General features: G+C 40.7%; 1 protein-coding gene across 4 annotated transcripts in view; it reads left to right on the top strand.

The window, feature by feature from the left end:
• The window catches only part of LOC128741248 (aquaporin AQPAe.a), a 141,326-nt gene that overhangs the window by 7,284 nt on the left and 112,726 nt on the right, over positions 1–21,316 (top strand). For 2 of the 4 annotated variants that reach the window (XM_053836917.1, XM_053836914.1), the window contains exon 2: positions 14,628–14,953. In XM_053836917.1, coding sequence (XP_053692892.1) covers positions 14,938–14,953 — 16 coding nt within the window. In that variant the 5' untranslated portion in view covers positions 14,628–14,937. Of the gene's footprint in view, positions 1–14,344; positions 14,419–14,456; positions 14,551–14,627; positions 14,954–21,316 lie in introns of those variants that run through there. The other 2 variants (XM_053836916.1, XM_053836915.1) reach the window with 2 other exon arrangements.

The following is a 21,316-nucleotide window of genomic DNA, read 5'->3' as shown; positions in this document are numbered from 1 at the left end:
CGTGTATTTTAAAATTCCCATGTCACGGAACGAATATTTATTGTTTATAATTCACATGTTCCTGTCATGATATAGTTGGGACGTGCCTTATTATTTCCTGCTAATAAATCGTAAACGGCACGTACGTAAATGTGCAAAATGTTTATTTATTCACCCATCGTTATCCACGTTAATCATCTATGAAATTGTGGCATTGACGGTAGTCGTTTCCAGCAACCATGCAACCACATTCGTATCTAGAAAAATAGCTCCGGTACTAACTCGTTAATTCCTTTAAGTGAAAATACAGTTCTAAACACTTCTGTCAACGCTTTTATCCCCGCCGTCATAAAACTATTTGTCGGGAAATAAAAGAAAATCACAAAATTCATGCAATTTGCATGGGTTTTCCTCCGGCAGGAAATTCATGCAAATCAGTTCCACTTTCCGACACAAAATAAATCTGAGTACAGTCAAGGTGGGTATATTTTTACTACCATCGCCAAATTTCCACGCTAACAACACCGGACTAGTGCCATATTCCCGGATGGACGTAGGGCCATGTCACTCAGTTTATTTTCAAGTAGAAATTTACCGGTGCACAATCTAGTTCCTTCAATTTGATTCACACGGTGGCGTGGTGGTGGTATTGTGTTTTGCATTTTAAACTTATGATAGTAGATTTCGAATATACGATTAACCGCAACCGTGTGCGGAAAAGCGAAAGTAAATAACCTCACACGAAAAGAGACGAACTACGAAGAATAAAAGGTCGTATGTAAAACAGCGTACCTATACTTTTGCCAACACTTTGCGGTCTGGTCTGGCGGATCGCTGTTTCTAAGTTTATCCTCTGCTGCAGTGTTAGTCCTAGAGAGTGAATGCACCAAGTCGTAAATTTTGCTACGGTAAGAGGTCACCGGAACCTGCGCCTTTACGAAACGTGTCTTGGCGCTGCCGCGCTGCTAGAGGATTGCTTCCAATTCCGTCCGTTCGTGAAAGGACGGCTGATAAAAGCACCCGCTGATGACCATCGCGGTACTAAGGAGCGACTTTCCTGACCACCGCACATTTATGGACGAAAGTGCCTACCGTGCCGTTAGAAGACTGAGCATCGTAGCGCATAAAAATAGTGTATTCGAGTTTATTTGTCCGCTTGGGTTGTTCCATGAATCTATATGATAAATACGTTGTACGTACCCACACCGGTAGACGTAAGACAAAGGCGCCGCCTTTGTAGATAACGACCATGTATTAAGATCAGCCATTAATCAACCTACTTTCTTCCTCGGCAGTGAATACAAAACTGAACAGTGCAATTATTATTCGCACATGCAGTATGCACAGTTTCATTGTGCCTCCGATGCACTGCTATCTGCGCCGCTGTAATCGATCGTCCGTCAGGACCCAATGAAGCGTATCAATGGCAAATGACTGGAACTTAGGGCCTAACCTCCAAATCCGAAGTGAAACGGCAATGCTGCCAAATGTCAAGCAAGAAGAATTGCACCTCTGGCGTTAGGTATGTAACGTACTGCGTTACCTCTGAGTTCAACGGTGTCTCAGATATGCGCACATTTTGCTACGAAGTGGCCATTTGCCAAATGGTTAAACGTGCCCTATTCAGTCATTGACATGCGAAACTGTCGCTGTGCGAATTACTATACAGACCGAACCGGTTAATGCAAGCGCACATTAAAAGCAAGTGCAAGTGCACTGCTGGTAGGTTGTAAGATGATTCAATTTTTGATTTGGTTTGGTACATTTGGAAACGGTACGCCGGATATACGGATTGAGCCAGTCGGCTGTCTGATATTGAAATATAGTGCCTATCATCAATTTGGAACCGAACAACCGTGCTAGCAGTAACTAATTTTTGACTCGACGAAACGGAATAAGATAGATCAGTCTGTAGGTCAGAGGATTATTCTTTGATCGCAAAATTTACTTTCGATACTTTTCGAGGACCCGACTATGTGGCGTGCCCAAGGCGGGCAATAGCAGATCTGGATAATACGGTACTCGAGTTTCCAACTATAGAACGCTGGTAGTCAGTTCTCACGTTCGATTCTTGCAAGCTAAAGAAAGCTCTAAACACTAGCATAGGGAGACATAAATAAACGGTAGGGCACTCCACCTTTCACAGGGATATTTTAGCCAGGAAAATCTTATTACTTATTACTATTCTCAAAAATACCGGTTGAGTATGTTGAAAACTGCGGAGTTTCGAGTGTAATTGAGCATAAAATCAGAGTTGAAATTAGACTTGGAACTGGACTAGAAATAAGATTCGAAATTGGACTCGAAATCGGACTTAACATAGGACATTTGGTGAGACCAATTTGGGCTTGAAGCTTTACTTCAAATTGAACTGGAAATTAGACTATAAATTTGATTAGAAATTGGGCTTTAATTTGAAATAATTTGGACTGGAAAATTTCCTTGAAATCAGACGTGAAATCGAAATAACAGTATTTCAAGTTTTAGTTTAAAATTGGGCGTGGATTGGATTTGAAATTGATTTGAAATGAGACTTGGGTTTATAAAACTTGAAATTAAAATTTAAATTAGACTAGAAATTGGGCTTAAAATCAAACTTTATATTTTTCTTAAAATTTAACCTAAAATTAGAATCAAATTAGACTTGAAATTGGCCATGAACACGAAATTAGACACAGAGTTTTACTTGAAATTTGAAATAATATTGTTCATCTTACTCTCTCACAGGTTTTACTACTTTTCTGTACCTTCTTTCGCTTTTCCAGTCCCGGTTTTCGTTTTTTTCTACTCCCTCTAACCTTTTTCATTTGTCCCATTTTCCTTTTCTTCTTTTTCTGTCCCATTTTTTGTCCCATCATTCTTCTTTTATATTCGGTTTGATCCGAATCCATCCGGATTACGTAAAAAGGGTCCCGTTTTCTTCGTTTTTTCTATCGGTTTCCTTTTCTTCTTTTCTCTTTTGGAAGTGAACCCAAAATGGTTTTCTGTTCTCGTTTTTCCTCTTTTACGGTTCCATTTTCCCACCTTTTCTTTCATTTTTTTTCCTTTTTTATCCAGACTTTCCTCTATTTATCTCGTTTTTCCTACTTTCCTCTTTTGTTTTACTTTTTCATGCTCACTGTTTCCTCTTTACTCTTTGTTTTAGGGATTTTCAAACTGCGGCTGGTTCGCCTTTTGGCCGTTTCTTCTTTCTCTGCACCTTTTCTTTTCCTGTTCCGTTTATTTCCCTTTTCACTCCTGATTTTCTGTTTGATGTTATATGTTTTGTCTTTTTTCTTCCGATTTTACCCTTTCTACTCTCCTATTTTTTTCTTTTTCGTCTATTCTGTTCTTCCTCTTATTAGGTCCTGCTTTTCCTCCTTTTATGTAGCGTTGTGTTTTTCTTTGTCGTTTCACCGCTTTTGTCTTACGTTTACATTTTTTCTCTATTTTTTGTTTCTTTTCCCGGTTTCGTTTCTCCTTTATCCTGTTCCCATATTTTCTCCTTTTCTTTCCTCATTTCTATTCCGTTGTTTCTTCTTTTCTGTACAGGTTCCCCTGGTTATCTTTTTCGATTTTTCTTCGTTTTATCTTGTTTGTCTTCTTTTTTCTTCCGTTTTCCATTCTCATTTTCCTTATTTTACTCCCGTTTTTTTCTCCATGTGTGGACTCATTACTGCGACCAGTATAGTTGATCTATTGTGATATCACCCGGGTGTTTGCTGTATGACCTGCACTGCATTTCTTTTAGCTATAATCGCTATTGAATGAGCGATATGCTTATTAAGTTTTATGCGTGCTTGTGTGTATTGAGGTTTACCCTTCCTTCAAAGCTTGATCTACTTTACCCACATATTCCTCGCTGCCAGTACTATCCCATATTATAGCCGTCCCTGGAGAGGACTCATTCGTACCTCTGACCAGTACACTTAACTATAGAAGGGACATTTGCACTGTCAAGAGGCGTCAGAGGGTAAATATAGAATTCAGCATGAAGGCAGGGTAAATGGAGGGGCCTGAGAATAAACTAAAGTCACGACCCGTTTTCTTCTTGCCTTTTTTCACTCCCATTCTGTCCCGATTTTTCTTTCTTTCTTTTTTTCATTCCAGTTCTTCTCTCTCTCTCTCTCTCTCTCTCTCTCTCTCTCTCTCTTGTGGTTTTCATTTTTTTCTGTACTGTTGGTCTGTGTCATGAAATTGAGCTTCTAGACGGGGTGAGATCAGTGTTGCCAAGTCCACACACGTGTAGTCTAATTTTCTTACACACGCATACTCATTCTAAAGAAACACGTCGGAATAAGCATCCATTTTTGATTCTCGCTCGTACTTATTCATGCATAGCGATGAGTTTTTGCGAGTGTGTCTTTAGCTAAGCAGCTACGTTTGTCGCTTTCGCTCTTCTTTGCAGCCCGAGCTGCTGATGTCGACAACTGGCAAGAGCTCGCACTTCCGCCCGTGAGTAGAATCGGAGGCGAAGATGAAGAAGAAAAGAAAAAGTAATACAAAATTTGTATCCCAGTGCGCCACTATACTTCACGGGCAGATAAATTCGAGCTGAATTAAAATAACATTAAAAAAACAAATCGTGGAAATTTGAAAATGGATTTCCGAAAAAGCTTTGGGCAATAAAAATGAGACAATTATTGAACGTATAAATAATCACCTTAAAAAGATAAGCTTGAGACATAATTTAAAGAACTAGGAGACAAACCCACGTAACAATTTAAATTTTGTTGTGCTCTTGTGGTGGTTAATTATTGATCAATTTTGGCCAAAAACCGTTATAAGAATGCCATAAAACCCACATTGCCACTTGCAGTGATGTTAAAAATTTGAAATCTCAAAACTCATCAAAAATCAAAATCAACTGTGAATCATGTCAACTTGATTCTATGCAGAAAAAACTCACGCGTGAGTTTTGCTGTTCTCATAGCAAGAAGCACAAAACTCACACATGTTTCTTCCCGCTTGGCCATAATCCGCTTTGCTTCAACTGCTACCCGGAGCTATACACCTATACATACAAATTCGTTGTTGAACAGCATAGGCATTCTCTCGTGCGATACGTAACTGTGACTGAGCGTAAGAGAATGAATCTCTAAATAAATCGTAAAGTTAAACTAAAACACACATTTAAACAACAGGTTTATCTAATTCTTATTAGGCTTTTTACTTTCTAGTTAAGAAAATGTCGATTCCCGCGAAGGAAAAATGTAAATTCTGCCAATTTGTTTGCCATCTTCATTTATGAATGTGTGCTAGCTTTTTTCGCAACTGATGTTTTCTCTGGCGGTCAATTCTCTTTCGCTCTCTGGTTCGTTGTATGAAATGCCAGCTGTGGAAGAAGTAAGCAAAATGCTCACAGCTGAACTTGGTTTACATCGCATAGCAACAGAGACATCGCATATAATAGCGAGAGAAATTCATATGTGAGTTCGGCACTTCTGATCAAAGTTGAAATTTCTTGTGCTTGAAATCTCATTGAGCTTTTTGCTGCTATGAATTTTTCAACACTGGCCACTTGGGAAACAAAACTACCATAAGACTTAACGGAAATTTATGTAAGTTAAATGATTTTTTCCTTTGTTTATTTTAATTTTCTTTCAGCGATTTTATTTCTTTTTTATTGATTTACTAGCTGTAACCCGCGAGCGTCACCTCGCGTCTAATTGCGAGCAAATCGGAGGTACGCTACGTAACGCTAATGCTATGTAACTCAATGAGGTGCAGCCAGGATACTTTTGCTCGTTTTGAATGCAATCTGGTATGATTGGTTTGAGTCTTTGCTTAATGTGGGCGATTGTTACCACGAAAATATATTGCGCCCTTCGTTTTGGCTACAGGCAAGGCTCTTATAGATATAGATAGATGATAAGCACGACTTTGACTCAAATTTAATGTAATATGAAATTTATGTTATTTTTGTTTTAGATTTCTGTTGATTTTTTTCTAATCATATAACCTTGATAAGTCTTGATTAGTATTGTCTCGAATGAGCATAGAAGACAATTATTATTTTTTTCAATCATAGGCTGTTATTTTAACGCTCAGATATATTGTTTCTCGATTTAACCTGAATTACGACCATTGAAAAGTTTAAACCGATGTTGATGTTGTTTGCTATGTTGCTATTTTGTTTCACCGATGTTGTTGTTGCTTTTTTAGAAAATGTTTTCTCGCTTTGACTGTGTGAATCGCAGTTTTGTTTTAAAAATGTTGGTATCTAATAATAGTTTAAATACCGCGACTGTATTCATCTGTATTATTATCGGTATTTTCCGCTCCATGTGTCATTATCTGTTGTCCATGCAATTAAAACAAGTCTGTAGCGCGCCACCGGAAAATATACGCTTACATGTGAATTAAACAATTAATCGGTACTTACATGTAGCGTATCTGTTTTAGTTATCATATTTCTCATCCGTATAGATGTGCAGGTACAAGTGCGAATGACCAGCAAAAATGTTTAATTTGATACCATTTTTCCGGTCATCTCGCTTTGAATCAGTCTAATCCCGTTAGGCAGGGGGCCACAAATAGACTGGCTGGCTGGTTGGTTGGTACCTATATGATTGAATGCTTCTGCTGTATCAAAAGCATAACTGCTTTCAAGAGCATCAACCGCAACCTACGTATGCAACCGGACCTGCCGCGCCGAGCCGAGTCAACGAACGTCAACGTCTGCAGGGAGCCATACCTGATCTACAATAGCTGCGCACAGCTTAGGGAGAGCGCGCGGCTCGCGGTGCGTGTCGCCGAGTTTGATCCAGTTCGATTTACTAGTTACTTGCACATTTTAATCGTGAAATGTGTACTTTTTCATGAATGAAAAATTATCCACTGGCTTAACCGGTATCATTGGCCTCAACTGATTAGAAATTGTGATTACATTATGAGCAACTGGCTTTAATATTTTGCGAGGTCGGTTGTGGACTTTGCGAATGTGGGTTTTATGGTGAGTTTAATGAATGAGTAATTTTAATCGAAGTGTTTTTGCACAAGCATATAAAGTTATTGGTACCGATACCGAATACAACAAAAAAAGGACAGAATTATTCGAATAGAGATGATTGTTAGTATATGAAATTATTCAGTGTACGAAATAAAACATTTATTGCAAAGTTAGTATTGCTGGGAACCAAATTCTTGGGACAGAAACTATTGAAAATTTAGATTTAAACTGTATGATATACCTACCGAATGAGTTTCACCGTGTATAAATTAATTCTCGTTTGATAGAACTCTTACTCGCTTTATAGACAGATAGTACGCAACAGTTTCGGCTGCAGATATAATTAATTGCTCCGTAGGTTGTTATTGATTGTTAATTAGAGTGTCGTTACCTTTAAAGACTTCGTTAAAGAGATAGTGCCCCTGGCCATTTTAGGCCGGTTGTGTTTACTTTAGCACGGGAATCAACTTTTGCGAATGTTTCCATTTTAGATCCATCGGCATTGCTTACATTGTAGCCCTTGGCGAATCTCGGAAGGTGACGTAAATCATTCTTTGCTATTTAGAAAAGTTACTAAAATGTCGGTTAGTAAAAACTTTCAAGAGCTTCAAACATTTACATCAGTATTTGAATATCATAGTTTACGGATGTAGTCCAGTAGCAATGATATTCTGGCCAAAGTTTATTTTGGTATACAAGTTAGAAGAACTTGCCTGGTATTGATTTTTAACTATGTAAAAGTTCTTGCAGCAGCCTTATCTAATCTGAACCTATACGTTAGTAATTAAGCTTACCAAAAACTTGTTTTTATGCTCATTAATTCCATGCGATCGATTTGCTCTGCTCGAAATATGTGTAAAACTGATTAGCAAGCCAGTAATTATTATTTTTTAATAAGTTTTGCGGTTTTTGCATTGCAATGTTGTCCTTTTGGATTTGGCCTTTTCAAGACTTTCGCGTTAGCGTTAAGATAAGCGAGTCACTTCGGCATATTTCGATAGTAAAATAAAAGAGACGTTGTTAATTTCCATTCAATACTGTCTCACGGTGAATCACAATCATGGATTTTATTTCACAGTTTTGTAACCGTTTTCGAGTAGTATGAAATACCAAACGTATACAAAAACCAAGGATTTTACCAGCATTGGATACTCGTTTGAAATATCCTATTATCAACCAAGTACAGTTGAGTATTAATCGAACGTTTTGAAATCCGTTACTGAAAATGATGCAAATTCAACGCAACCACCAGTAGGGTAAGGTGGTGCAGAATGCACTGCTTAAGCAAAACATCATTTTGCAGAGCAACGGCGTGTTTGTTCCACGTTTTTCAACTTCTAGAAGACTGTGGGATCCTTTTTACACTTACTCCTGGTGAAATTTCCTAACGAAAACCAGTATTTTTTGTTATTTTTGACGATTTTTGGCAAGAGTCAAAATCATTATGTGAGGCAGAACGCCAAAGCCCGTGGACAAAACGCACCAAGTTTGCCCAGCTAGGCGTTAAACGCAACCAAAAAATTTACCATTCAATCACGTGTTGTATAAACTCCTAAATCTAGGCCGCCGTAATGGCGGAAGCGTTCGTTATAGCGTTTGTTACATACACCTGTTTGCTGGGATACAATGGGTTCATATCTCAATATAATTGGCAATAAAATTTAATCATCTACTTTTCTCCAACTGATGTGTGATGAAATATTGTAAGTTAAACAATGTACAATTAGGTTTGAGGCAAATTCTAAGTCCTATACAATAGATAATATTGTTACATTTTTAATAAATAATCCGAAACAAAAGATGTACTGCAAATTAAAACTATTTACTATTTTATAACTGTTCGATCCCGCTGTGATGCATTCTACCCCTGTTTTGTATTTTGAAGTTTTTTGCAATATATGTGAAAAATATGCATAGTTAATGCCGTTTTTGTGATGAATCATCGAGTATGACAGTATATCAATTAGATAGACTGTATTTATTATGAAATTTTCATACCGACTAGTGGTAAAAGCTTAAGAGAAAACCGTGATTTCTTACATGTGGAATGAGATCGCGGATAATCGCTTGATTTTATTGGATGTGGCTATGTTTGATGCTTTTACATTCTACACAATTCAATAAAATGCGCATTCATAATTTTACCAAATAGTTTCCGCGTTTTTAAGCAATTAATAGCATGGGCCATTCTACCCCCCCGGTGCGTTCTGGACAGTCTTACCCTATATTTCTTCCTACACTTCGTGTTTCGTGTATGGTTGGTGAACGGCCCATAGTGGTCCTTTGCCGTTTATCCACCAACTCCTATCCCTGCCTCCTCTTGGCACCAGCCGGAATACGAGTAACCTAAGCGAAGATCGGGTAACCAACCCCAGTAGAAACTAAGGTCGTAGGGAACACAATGCCCCGTGTTGCCTCGGCCTTATAAGATTTATTTATTTATTTACCTTTTAAAGGAATTTCAACCGGTTGTTTGTTTCGCCCTAAGGCATTGTAAGATGGCTGTCGCATCACCCTAGTATGGCAACCTACCTAGATCTTACCCACTCCGAACAATTGAGGAAATTCGACTCGGAGCATTCGGCGTGGGCAAAGGCAACGAAATAAGAACATGGAATGAATGCTTGGAGCCTGGAACTGTAGATCTTTGAATTTCGTGGGAGGTATCGTGGCATTGCAGGAGATCCGCTGCAAAAGCGAGAAAGTGTGGACGATCCGTGGTGGCAAGGCCCAATGCAGGATGGCGTGATGAAAAGGAGGACGATTAACGAGAGGATGTGTATGTTGAATATAAAAGGTCGTTTCTTCATTTACGCCATCATAAACGTGCACTATCCACACGAAGGTAGACCCGACGGCGAGAAGGAAGCGTTCTATGCGCAACTGGCGGCAACGTGGGACAGCTGCTCGCCACGGGACATCAAGATCATCATAGGGGATATGAACGCACAGGTCGGTAGGGAAGACATGTATAGACCGGTGGTAGGACCGCATAGCCTGCACACCGCCACGAACGATAACGGCCAACGATATATACACTTCGCAGCTTCCCGAGGCCTGGTGATCCGAAGTACCTTTTTCCCGCGCATGGATATCCACAAAGCCACCTGGAGATCATCTGACCAACGTATAATGAACCAAATTGACCACGTTCTCATAGAGGGCCGGTTTTTCTCTAACATCACGAACGTGCGCTCCCGATTGCGTAAATTGATTTTGACCATTACCATGTGCGCTCAAAGCTGTATACCGTATACCGGACCGTCAAAGACGCATTTTTCGGCTGAACATCAGGCAGCTAGATAACCCACAAGCTGCCGAGAACTACGCGCGAGTATTGAATGATGCACTGCCTTCTTCCGAGGAGCTAGGTGCTTCAAACCTTGAAGACGGTTGTGGCAGAATACACTCGGCCATCGGAGCACTAGGTATTGAGCCTTAGAGTACACAAAATAATTGGTTTGATGGGGAATGCCAACAAGCGGTGGAGGGGAAAAACTGCTTTGGAAAAATTGTCTAAGTATTGCCACTAGAGAGAACCTGGTCAAATACCGACGAGCTAGGAACCAGTTGACCATGATCCTGAGGAGGAAAAAGCACCAAAAGGAGGACAGAGATCGTAAAGAATTAGAACAACTATTCCGAACTAATGACACGCGCAAGTTTTATGAGAAGGTGCACCAAACCCGGAAGGGCCACACTCCGAAACCTGACATGTGTAGGGACGAGGGAGGGAATCTAATCACAAACGAGCGCGAGGTCGTCAACAGATGGAAGCAATTCTTCGATGAACACCTCAATGGCGAAGTCGCAGAAGGAGGCGGAACGGAAATTAACCTAGGAGCGCCCATGGAAGATAGTAATGTCCTAGCACCCGCTCTCCAAGAAGTCAAACGAGAAATCGGGCTGCTGAAGACCAACAAAGCCGCTGGGAAGGACCGCCTACCGGTAGAGCTTTATAAACACGGCGGAGAAACGCTAGCAAAAGCTCTACACTGGGTTATTTCGAGGATTTGGGAGGAGGAAAAGCTACCGGAGGAATGGATGGAAGGAGTGGTTTGTCTCATCTACAAAAAGGGTAATCGGCTAGGCTGCTGCAACTATCGCGGTATTACGCTGGTAAACGCCGCCTACAAGGTACTCTCCCAGATCCTGTTACGTCGGTTGTCACCGATAGCACAAGGTTTCGTAGGGAATTATCAGGCGGGTTTCATAGGGGCTTGCGCAACTACGGACCACATTTTTACTATCAGACAGATCTTGCATAAATGTCGGGAGTACAGCGTGTCCACGCATCACATCTTTATTGATTTCAAAGCAGCGTACGATACAGTCGATCGAGACAAGCTATGGCCGATAATGCACGAACACGGTTTTCCGGACAAACTGACGCGACCAATCAGAGCTACATTGGATCGAGTGATGTGTTTCGTACGCATCTCTGGGACACTCTCGAGTCCTTTCGAGACGCGGCGAGGGTTGAGACAAGGTGACGGTTTATCCTGCATGCTGTTCAACATCGCTCTTGAGGGGGTGATCCGACGAGCGGGCATCGAAACGAGAGGCACGATTTTTACCAAGGGTAGCCAACTTCTAGGCTTTGCAGATGACTTCGATATCATAGTCAGGAACTTTGCAACGGCGGAGGTAATGTACGCCAGACTGAAAGCGGAGTCTAAGAGAATTGGACTAAAACTAAATGAGTTGAAGACCAAATACATGAAAGGAAGAGGCTCAAAGGAAACAAACGCGCGTCTCCCATGGACGGTAACCGTTGACGGCGACGAACTAGAGGTGGTAGAGGAGTTCGAGTACTTGGGATCGCTGGTGACCGCGGACAACAACACTAGTAAGGAGATCCAGCGGCGCATCCAAGCGGGAAATCGGGCCTACTATACCCATCGTAAAACGCTACGATCAGGAAGCGAACGCCGACGCACGAAGCTAACAATGTACAAAACTCTTATTAGACCGGTAGTTCTTTATGGACTTGAAGCCGTGACGCTGCTCACGGAGGACATACGCGCCCTTGCCGTGTTCGAGCGGAAAGTGCTGTCGTCGATATGAATCACGAGTTACAGGCACTGCTTGGGGAGACTCCCATCGTACATCTAGCGAAGGCTACGGTGGGCCGGACACGTCGTCGGATCAGTGCGACGAAAGTAGTCCTCTTCTACAACCCCACCGGCACCAGGAACAGGGGGGCCCAGCGTGCACGATGGCTCGACCAGGTCGAAAGCGATTTGCGACTTCTGAGCCGATTAGGCAATTGGTGACGAGTGGCTCAAGACCGAGTTGAATGGAGACGAGTGCTTGAAACAGCCGGCTCTATGCTGCTGAAGAAGAAGAATAAGAATCCATCCCCATTTGCAAGAGATTTCGTAGGGCAGTATAGGGCGGTATTTATGGGGGACCATGCAACCACAGATGGAATGTTCATACAGCCAACTGTATCATATGCTGCCCTAAAAACCACAAAATATTATGCCTGTGTACGTTGTACTCCTGACATTCTGTGGTTGCACGTATCATATGCTGCCCTAATATCCTGACAGATGCGGCTGATCAAAGCTACCCTGGAGCGAGTAATATGCTACGTGCCTCTTTTAGGGGAAGTCTCGAGTTAACTAGAATCGCGCTGAGAGTCGCGGCAGAGGAATTGACGGCTCTGTATGTTATTTTACATTACTATTGAAGATGTCACCCGCAAATGGGCATCGGAGAGACAAAAGTAGCCAACTCCTAGTCTTCGTAAAAGACCCTAACATCGTTACTAGAAACTGGAAACGGTAGAGGCTAGAAGGATTGGGCTACAAAACAATGCATCAAAAACCAAATATATGGTAGGAAGAGGTTCCAGAGAAAACAACGTTCATCTCCCGTGGACAGTGACTATTGACGACGATGAATTGGAAGTGATTGGTGGGTTCATATCTTCATATATTTGGGATCTCTGGTGATTACCGACAACAATACGAGTAAAGAGATTTAACAACGCACTCAAGCTGGAAATCGGGTCTACTGTTTCCTCCACAAGATGCTTCGATCAAGGAGCATACGCCGCCGCACAAAGCTGACGTTGCACGAAACGCTAATCAAATGGGTGGTCTTTTACGGACTTGAGATAGTAACTTTGCCTACGGAAGACATACGTCCACTTGCCGTATTTGAACGAAATGTGTCGTGGATTATTTTTGATGGAGTACAAACGGATACCGGAGAGTGGCGTATACATATGAACCACGAGTTTTAGGCGCTAGTCGTGCACCTACCGAAAGTCGAGAGGCTACGGTAGGCCGGCCTCGTCGCAAGCATGCCGGACAACTGTGCTATAAAATCTGTTTTCTGCAAGAATCTCAGCGGCATCAGGAATAGAGATGCCAACGTGCTAGATAGTTCCACTGGGTTGAAGCCGACTTGTGCATGTCGAGATCCTCAACGAATTGGTGACGAGTAGCCCAGGACCGAGTACAGTGAAGTGAAATTCTTGGTACGGCAAGATCTTCCTCGAATCTAGGCTGATAGAAGCAAAACGCCGGTTTCTATTGCTGAACTGCATATTACTTTGCACGTCCTTTGTTTTCGAATCAACTGTGAAGTTACTTACTAATACTAAAAATTAAACGAAATTATTTCCTAGTTAATAGCAGCCATTAGACAATTGACACTTCTTTAAAATGAGAGGCTATCAATTGTTTTTTGAATTTTCGCCTCCACTAGAAAACGTCCAATTAAGCGGATTTGTTGGAGGCAAGAAACTTTTTGTTAGTTATTTTTTCATCTTTGAAATCTTCGTTTCTTCCGTATCATTAATCAACTTACAATTTTGTATTTTATAATATTAACTATCCAATCTGTTATATTGGACAAAGGTGAAACACCCTTTCAACGAAACTAAGACCATGCAGATCGATTCAATTATGTTTGGAACCTGTATACATGTACACTTATAACTACATAGCCCTCTACCCCAGTGTCTACCTCACGTTTTTCAGCCAATTTTCAAACCTTGATTATAGTACGACAAAGCAAAAATAACTACTAAAAATCCAATCGCGCACCTACTAAACTGTGCCTTGAAGCCAAATAAAATTATATTCAAACCTGGCAAATTGCAAACCACCTTTTACTTTCTACAGTGTACGCCGGGTGCACTCTTCGCTTCGGACGGTTAATCTTATCTAAGTACTTCTGCCATATAAACCATGAGCTGCCAACTGCGGCGACTGCTTCATAAAGATACTGCTTCTCGAGGTGCAGGTGTTTGGTTGGGGGGTGCAACTGATGCATCACACTTTTCAAATCTACTTGCGCAGATTATTGGCATGGATTAATACTAGACGTTGCGCTGTACCTAGAGTGTTTGATATGGCTCCTTTTGCGTAACAATAGAGATAGATCCTCACGTATAGATCTAAGAAAAAAAGTGACCGGCTTTTACGTTAGATGGATGCAATAATTAAACTTATCTTATACAGCAAGCAACACACATCCTAACAGGGTTTATTGTACGCGAGTGTTTCAACATGTCTGCTTAGTAGGATGCCGAACACTAGCTGAAAAGCTGTTTAAACATTCACGACAGCTTACGGCTAAGATTGGCTCAGATCCGACGTCTTCATAGTCGGCTGGTCGCTTGTGTAGAGTTACCATTTATTTTCTTCCTACTTTTATCGCTTCGATGCGTTATCTGAAACACGTTTTCTTCTTTTCGCAGGGAAAATCAACCATCTTCCATCTTCCAGTACTGTAAGCAATTGAAGAAAAATCGACTTCCACGGAACGAGCGAAAGGAAAAAAAACGACGCGAAAAGTGCATACGACCGACCGACTCATTGTGTGCGGCATTGTGAATTAATCAGGCGGGAAAAATTACAGTGTCGTGAATAGCGCGGATACGGTACCTACTCTTTCTAGAGTGTATTGGAGCAAAAAATTGCTTCCAACAGCCGCTGATTGACACTAGAAAATTGGTGTGTAAATACAGTGTTTTTGTGTAGTGCCACTGCTGAGGAATCTTCGTCAAAATGACCGAGAGTGCAGGTTAGTGTTACGTATTTGTTTTAAGCTTATTTTAGTGAAATTTTCTGTATTTCTTATGTTCAATAAGATGTTAGAATTGATGATAGAATTGCTAATAAATGATACTTTTTTATGATTCACCGGAACTTCAATAAAATATTGCAGAAGGACAAGCTGATAAAGACATATTTTAATTTCGTACCTTTAGTTAGAATGATTAGGCAAATTTTTTTGTATAGTTAATATTAAGGTTGATTTTAATATTTATGATATCATCAACCCTGACCCACAACTGCAGAAGAAGATCAGCGCTGATTTTATGAATGGAGCACAGGTACAAAATTGCCCATTCATATATCCGGATTGCTACCTCGAAATGTGCTTCCTGTGCGGTAACATTATTATGTGAGATATTTGTCCCTGATATTCGCGGCGGTACGGAAACGGAGTCAAAATCCATGAAAAATTTCGTTGACCGCTCGAAAACCGGACGACCAATTTAAGATCGTAAGAACTTTCCTATTGGACTTGATAGGGTCAGGGCGCAGCATATGATTAACCAATCGAATATTACCATTTCGATCAATCATTCGGATTCAAAACCTTACGAATCATCAGCAACACTTCTGTCATTTTGTTGCTTTACATTTTTGTTGTTGTTATTATTCTGTTTGGTACCGATTGCCGAACTCAGGTGAACGGATGTTGGATTAGAGTAGCGCACCTTAGCCCCGGCATAACATAAGGTTCCTATTCAAAAGAGTAGGTTTCTGTGACTTTAAGGTGGCATTGGGGGCCTATTGAGTTCTACTAAATTCAATTTCGTACGTTTGCTCTCCTTTGCCCATCGCGGTGCCGCCGGCACTAAGCTAAGCAGCTTGCTGGAGAACCTGTATCTTATGTATGTCATGCTGGCAGTTAGGCGCAAGCAGTAGTAAATTGAACAGCAATTTGAGACTAGATGGAGTAGATCTGATTTTTTTCCGCTAGATCCTACAAGCTTCTCTGATTCGGACGGAGAGCAGGTTCAATGCAATTCTAATGGCGGGCTTTCAGTGTCAAGATCAACTGGACAATACTCGGTGCTACTTGAGCTTGAACAAAAAGAGCGAGTTTTTTTCCGCAGTGATTACCAATTTCGCACTTTGGAAATACAACATTTATACGACGACGCACCGGTATGTTTTAGAGTCTGCGTAGGCGCACATCAAAAGATGCGCAAAATTGAAATTGTTTACATATTGTTTAAAAGTATTTCGAAAGGTTCATTTTTTTCTGCTTAAGTCTTGACCGTGAATTTAGTGCGGTTGACTAAGCGTACTGATTGACTGTAAATGTGTTAATGGTGTTAGAAAAAAATTGAGCATTTGATGGCCTTTTTCGGAGTGATAGCTTACTAAGAGCTCGTCGAAAGCTTGTGACTAAACAGTTGCAGCTTGGAAAGAAGTCCATAAAATAAGACCAGTAAAGATATACCCCACCATGTGTGTTATCATTGTACAATCATTGGTTCTACTTCTATGTTTTATGATTGAAATAGATTAAAAATAAATACCATTTAACATCCAATCGTTTCAATCACCTTCAATCAGACGTAACACTGGCTTGATAGTACAATCAAATGGAAATAATTTTTTTTCTGATATTTGAGGTTTTATAACGCTCATAAATAACTTTTATTAAAGCAAAAATATTTAGATTTTTTTCTTTGAGGTATTTTTTTGTATGCCAGCAGGACCCTGGGTGCTAAAAGCCACTGCGAAGGTCGTGAAGATTGTCTTTTGAAGCTGGCCCCGATTGCTGTACACAGTTTACGAATTGTTCATAACCATCGCAGGAGTTGAATTGGATTGTTGTAACAGTGTGTCCCAATTAGGTACTACATGATTAAAACAAACCAATGACCTGCTTGGGATTGAGTTTCCATATTGAGTGTGGAGTTTATCTTAAGTAGCTTCCTTAGTAACAATTCTAAGTTTTATTACGCTCCTCTAGTGGTTTTCAAGATCAAATTTTTCAAACCGCTAGCAAAACTATGAGCTCCATCAGGATTTTCTGATGACCGCTATAAAACTGCCTTCCGACCAACGGGTCCACTCTTCAGAAGGTTTTTTAACATCTCTAAGAATCAGGTCAAAAGCCTAAGTAGTCTTATTACGCTCTCCATAACGCCATAATTTACAAAAGGTTTTCGCCACAAAGCTATAAAGCAATGTTGCAATTCGGGCGAGAAGTCAGCGATGCCTACTGTCACGCGAGAGAGAATGAGAAGTATAGCATTCAACGCTTACGTCACTCACGCAAGCGTAAATCAAACAGCTGCCGTTGCTGTGTGCAGACATTCTGCTACCTACACACTCGCGCACGCACAGCATCATATCGTCTTTTTACATAGTTTACACGAGTCAAAAAACTTGTGAGAAACCAGATGCCCGTGAGGCCTAGTGGCGCACTGAGATACAGATTTTTCATGACTTTTGCTTTTTTTCTTCATCTTCGCCCTCGATTCTACTCACGGGTGAGAGTGCGAGCCCTCGCGAGTAATCGGAATCAGCAGCTTGGGCTGCAATGTCGAACCAGAGCGACGCGACGTCCGTAGCTGTTAGCTAAATACACACTCGCAAAAACTAATCGCAATGCATGGATAAATAAGAGCGACAGTACGAAATGGATGCTTATGCCGTCGTGTGAAAAAATTAGACCACATGAATGTGAGCTTTGCAATCTATACCTATAAAGAAGGATTTCTGTCTGTCTGTCTGTCTGTCTGTCTGTCCTGTGTTCCTTATAGAATCAAAAACTACTGAACCAATCGGCGTGAAAATTTGCATGTAGAGGTTTTTGGGGCCAGGAAAGGTTTTAGTGATGGTTAGAGACCCCTCCCCCCACTAAGAGGGGGGGCTCCCATACAAATGAAACACAAATTTCTGCATAACTCGAGAACTAATCAAGCAAATAGAACCAAATTTGGCATGTGGGTGTTTTCGGTGACAAGAATTTATTCTAGGATAATTTGAGACCCCTCCCCTCTTTATAAGGGGAATTATAACTCCTCTCCCCTTTAAGAGGGGGGGTTTCCATACAAATTTCCTCATAACTCGAGAACTAATCAAGCAAATGGAACCAAATTTAGCATGTGAAAGTTTTCGAGGGCAAGAAAATTTTCTATGTTGAATTAGGACCCCTCCTCACTTTAAGAGGGGGGGCTCCTGTACAAATGAAATACCAATTTCCTCATAACTCGAGAACTAATCAAGCAAATGGAACCAAATTTGGCATGTGTGTGTTTTTGGAGACAAATTTTTTTTCTATGATGAATTGGGACCCCTCCCCACTTTAAGTGGGAGGGGGGGCTCCTATACAAACGAAATACAAATTTCCTTATAACTCGAGAGCTAATCCAGCAAATGGAACCAAATTTGGCATGTAGGTGTTTTTGGAGGCAAGAATTTTTTCTATGATGAATAAGAACCTCTCCCCACTTTAGGAGGGGGGGCTCCTATACAAATGAAATACAAATTTCCTCATAACTCGAGAACTAATCAGGCAAATAGAACCAAATTTGGCATGTGGGTGTTTTCGGTGACAAGAATTTATTCTATGGTAAATTAAGACCCCTCCCTCTTTATAAGGGGAATTGTAACTCCTCTCCCCTTTAAGAGGGGGGGGCTTCCATACAAATTTCCTCATAACTCGAGAACTAATCAAGCAAATGGAACCAAATTTGGCATGTGAAGATTTTCGAGGGCAGGAAAATTTTCTACGGTGAATTAGGACCCCTCCCCACTCTAAGAGGGGGGGCTCCTGTACAAATGAAATACAAATTTCCTCCTAACTCGAGAACTAATCAAGCAAATAGAACAACATTTGGCATGTGGGTGTTTTGTTTGGTGACAAGAATTTATTCTATGGTGAATTGAGACCCCTCCCCTCTTTATAAGAGGAATTATAACTCCTCTCCCCTTTAAGAGGGGGGGCTTCCATACAAATTTCCTCATAACTCGAGAACTATTCAAGCAAATGGAACCAAATTTGGCATGTGAAGGTTTTCGAGGGCAGGAAAATTTTCTACGGTGAATTAGGACCCCTCCCCACTCTAAGAGGGGGGGCTCCTGTACAAATGAAATACAAATTTCCTCCTAACTCGAGAACTAATCAAGCAAATAGAACAACATTTGGCATGTGGGTGTTTTTTTTGGTGACAAGAATTTATTCTATGGTGAATTGAGACCCCTCCCCTCTTTATAAGAGGAATTATAACTCCTCTCCCCTTTAAGAGGGGGGTCTTCCATACAAATTTCCTCATAACTCGAGAACTAATCAAGCAAATAGAACCAAATTTGGCATGTGGGTGTTTTCGGTGACAAGAATTTATTCTATGGTAAATTGAGATCCCTCCCTCTTTATAAGGGGTATTGTAACTCCTCTCCCCTTTAAGAGGGGGGCTTCCATACAAATTTCCTCATAACTCGAGAACTAATCCAGCAAATGGAACCAAATTTGGCATGTAGGTGTTTTTGGAGGCAAGAATTTTTTCTATGATGAATAAGAACCTCTCCCCACTTTAGGAGGGGGGGGCTCCTATACAAATGAAATACAAATTTCCTCATAACTCGAGAACTAATCAAGCAAATGGAACCAAATTTGGCATGTGAAGGTTTTCGAGAGCAAAAAAATTTTCTATGGTGAATTAGGACCCCTCCCCACTTTAAGAGGAGGGGCTCCTGTACAAATGAAATACAAATTTCCTCATAACTCGAGAACTAATCAAGCGAATTGAACCAAATTTGGCATATGTGTGTTTTTGGAGACAATTTTTTTTCAATGATGAATTGGGACCCCTCCCCACTTTAGGAGGGGGGTCCTATACAAACGAAATACAAATTTCCTCATAACTCGAGAACTAATCCAGCAAATGGAACCAAATTTGGCGTGTAGGTGTTTTTGGAGGCAAGAATTTTTCCTGTGATGAATTAGGACCTCTTCCCACATTAGGAAGGGGGGCTCCAATACAAATGAAATACAAATTTCCCCATAACTCGAGAACTAATCAAGCAAATAGAACCAAATTCGGCATGTGGAGGTTTTTGGAGGCAAAAATATTTTCTACGGTGAATTAGGATCCTTCCACACTTCAAGAGGGGGGCTTCTACACAAATGAAATACAAATTTCCTCATAATTCGATAACTAATCAAGCAAATGGAACCATATTTGGCATGTGGGTGTTTTTGGAGGCAACCATTTTTCCCATTATGAATTAGGACTTCTTACCTTTTTAGGAGGGGGGGGGGGGGCTCCCATTCAAACGAAATACAAATTTGCTCATAACTAGAACTAATCAAGCAAATGGAACCAAATTTGGCATGTGAGAGTTTTAGATGGCAGAATTTTTTTTCTGTGGTGTATTACGACCCCTTTCCCTTTTAAGAGGGTGGGCTCCCATACAAATGAAATACAAATTTCCTTATAATTTGAGTACTAATCAAGCAAATGGAACCAAATTTAGCATGTAGGAGATTTTTGAGTCTTGAATTTATTTTATGATAGTTAAAGACCTCTCACCCCTGTGGTAGGGGGATATGGACTCTCATACAAATAAAACAGAAATTTTTGCGAAACTCAAAAACTAATCCAACTCGAGAAATTCGAGACTCTTCCATAAAACATTAATCAATAACAAGACCACAAAAACTATCTATAGTAACACTAGATCATTCAGGACGAGCCGGTCGCGAGTGTTGCCGGTGACCCGCCGTCGGAAGCGCCGCCCACTGGGGGGCTTGCAAAACTCGAGATAGTGACAAAGATCATCCGAGATTCATGATTTATGTACAACACAGGTTATATTGTGGCAATACGAAGTTTGTCGGGTCAGCTAGTACTGCTATAAAGCATACAGCTTGCTATGGTAAAACGCTAAATCAGTTCGTCAGCTTTGTTAACTTGAAAATACATTCGCGAGTAGAAAAGTTAAAGTTTAACTCTCAGATCATCCTGATCGATGTAGATTATAGTGACCATAATAAAATGTCCCATAGAATAATTATTAAATTTTTAGCAGTCTCCATTGGTTTACAACATACGCGCATTAAATTTTATCATGCATATTGATTTGACAGTTAGATAAAATCAAAGCGCCATCGAAATTTTACAATTTTCAAAAACTGGTTGATTTAACAAAATAAATGAAATATGAAATATAAACTATGAAACTTTAAGACCGGCTGCGACACAGACGGAATTACAGCTGAGCTTGTTGAGAGGCATCACCAGATTTTTGCAATACTCCTACCAGATTCTTTTAACGAATGGGTTTCAATTGGAAGTTTTCCGGATTATTTTAAGATTTCTAAAGGATTCCCCATCCATAAAGGTGACCGCAA

The sequence above is a fragment of the Sabethes cyaneus genome, chromosome 3 (genome assembly GCF_943734655.1).
Source record: "Sabethes cyaneus chromosome 3, idSabCyanKW18_F2, whole genome shotgun sequence".
Lineage (NCBI taxonomy): Eukaryota > Metazoa > Arthropoda > Insecta > Diptera > Culicidae > Sabethes > Sabethes cyaneus.
This window is presented reverse-complemented; position numbering and strand designations above follow the sequence as displayed.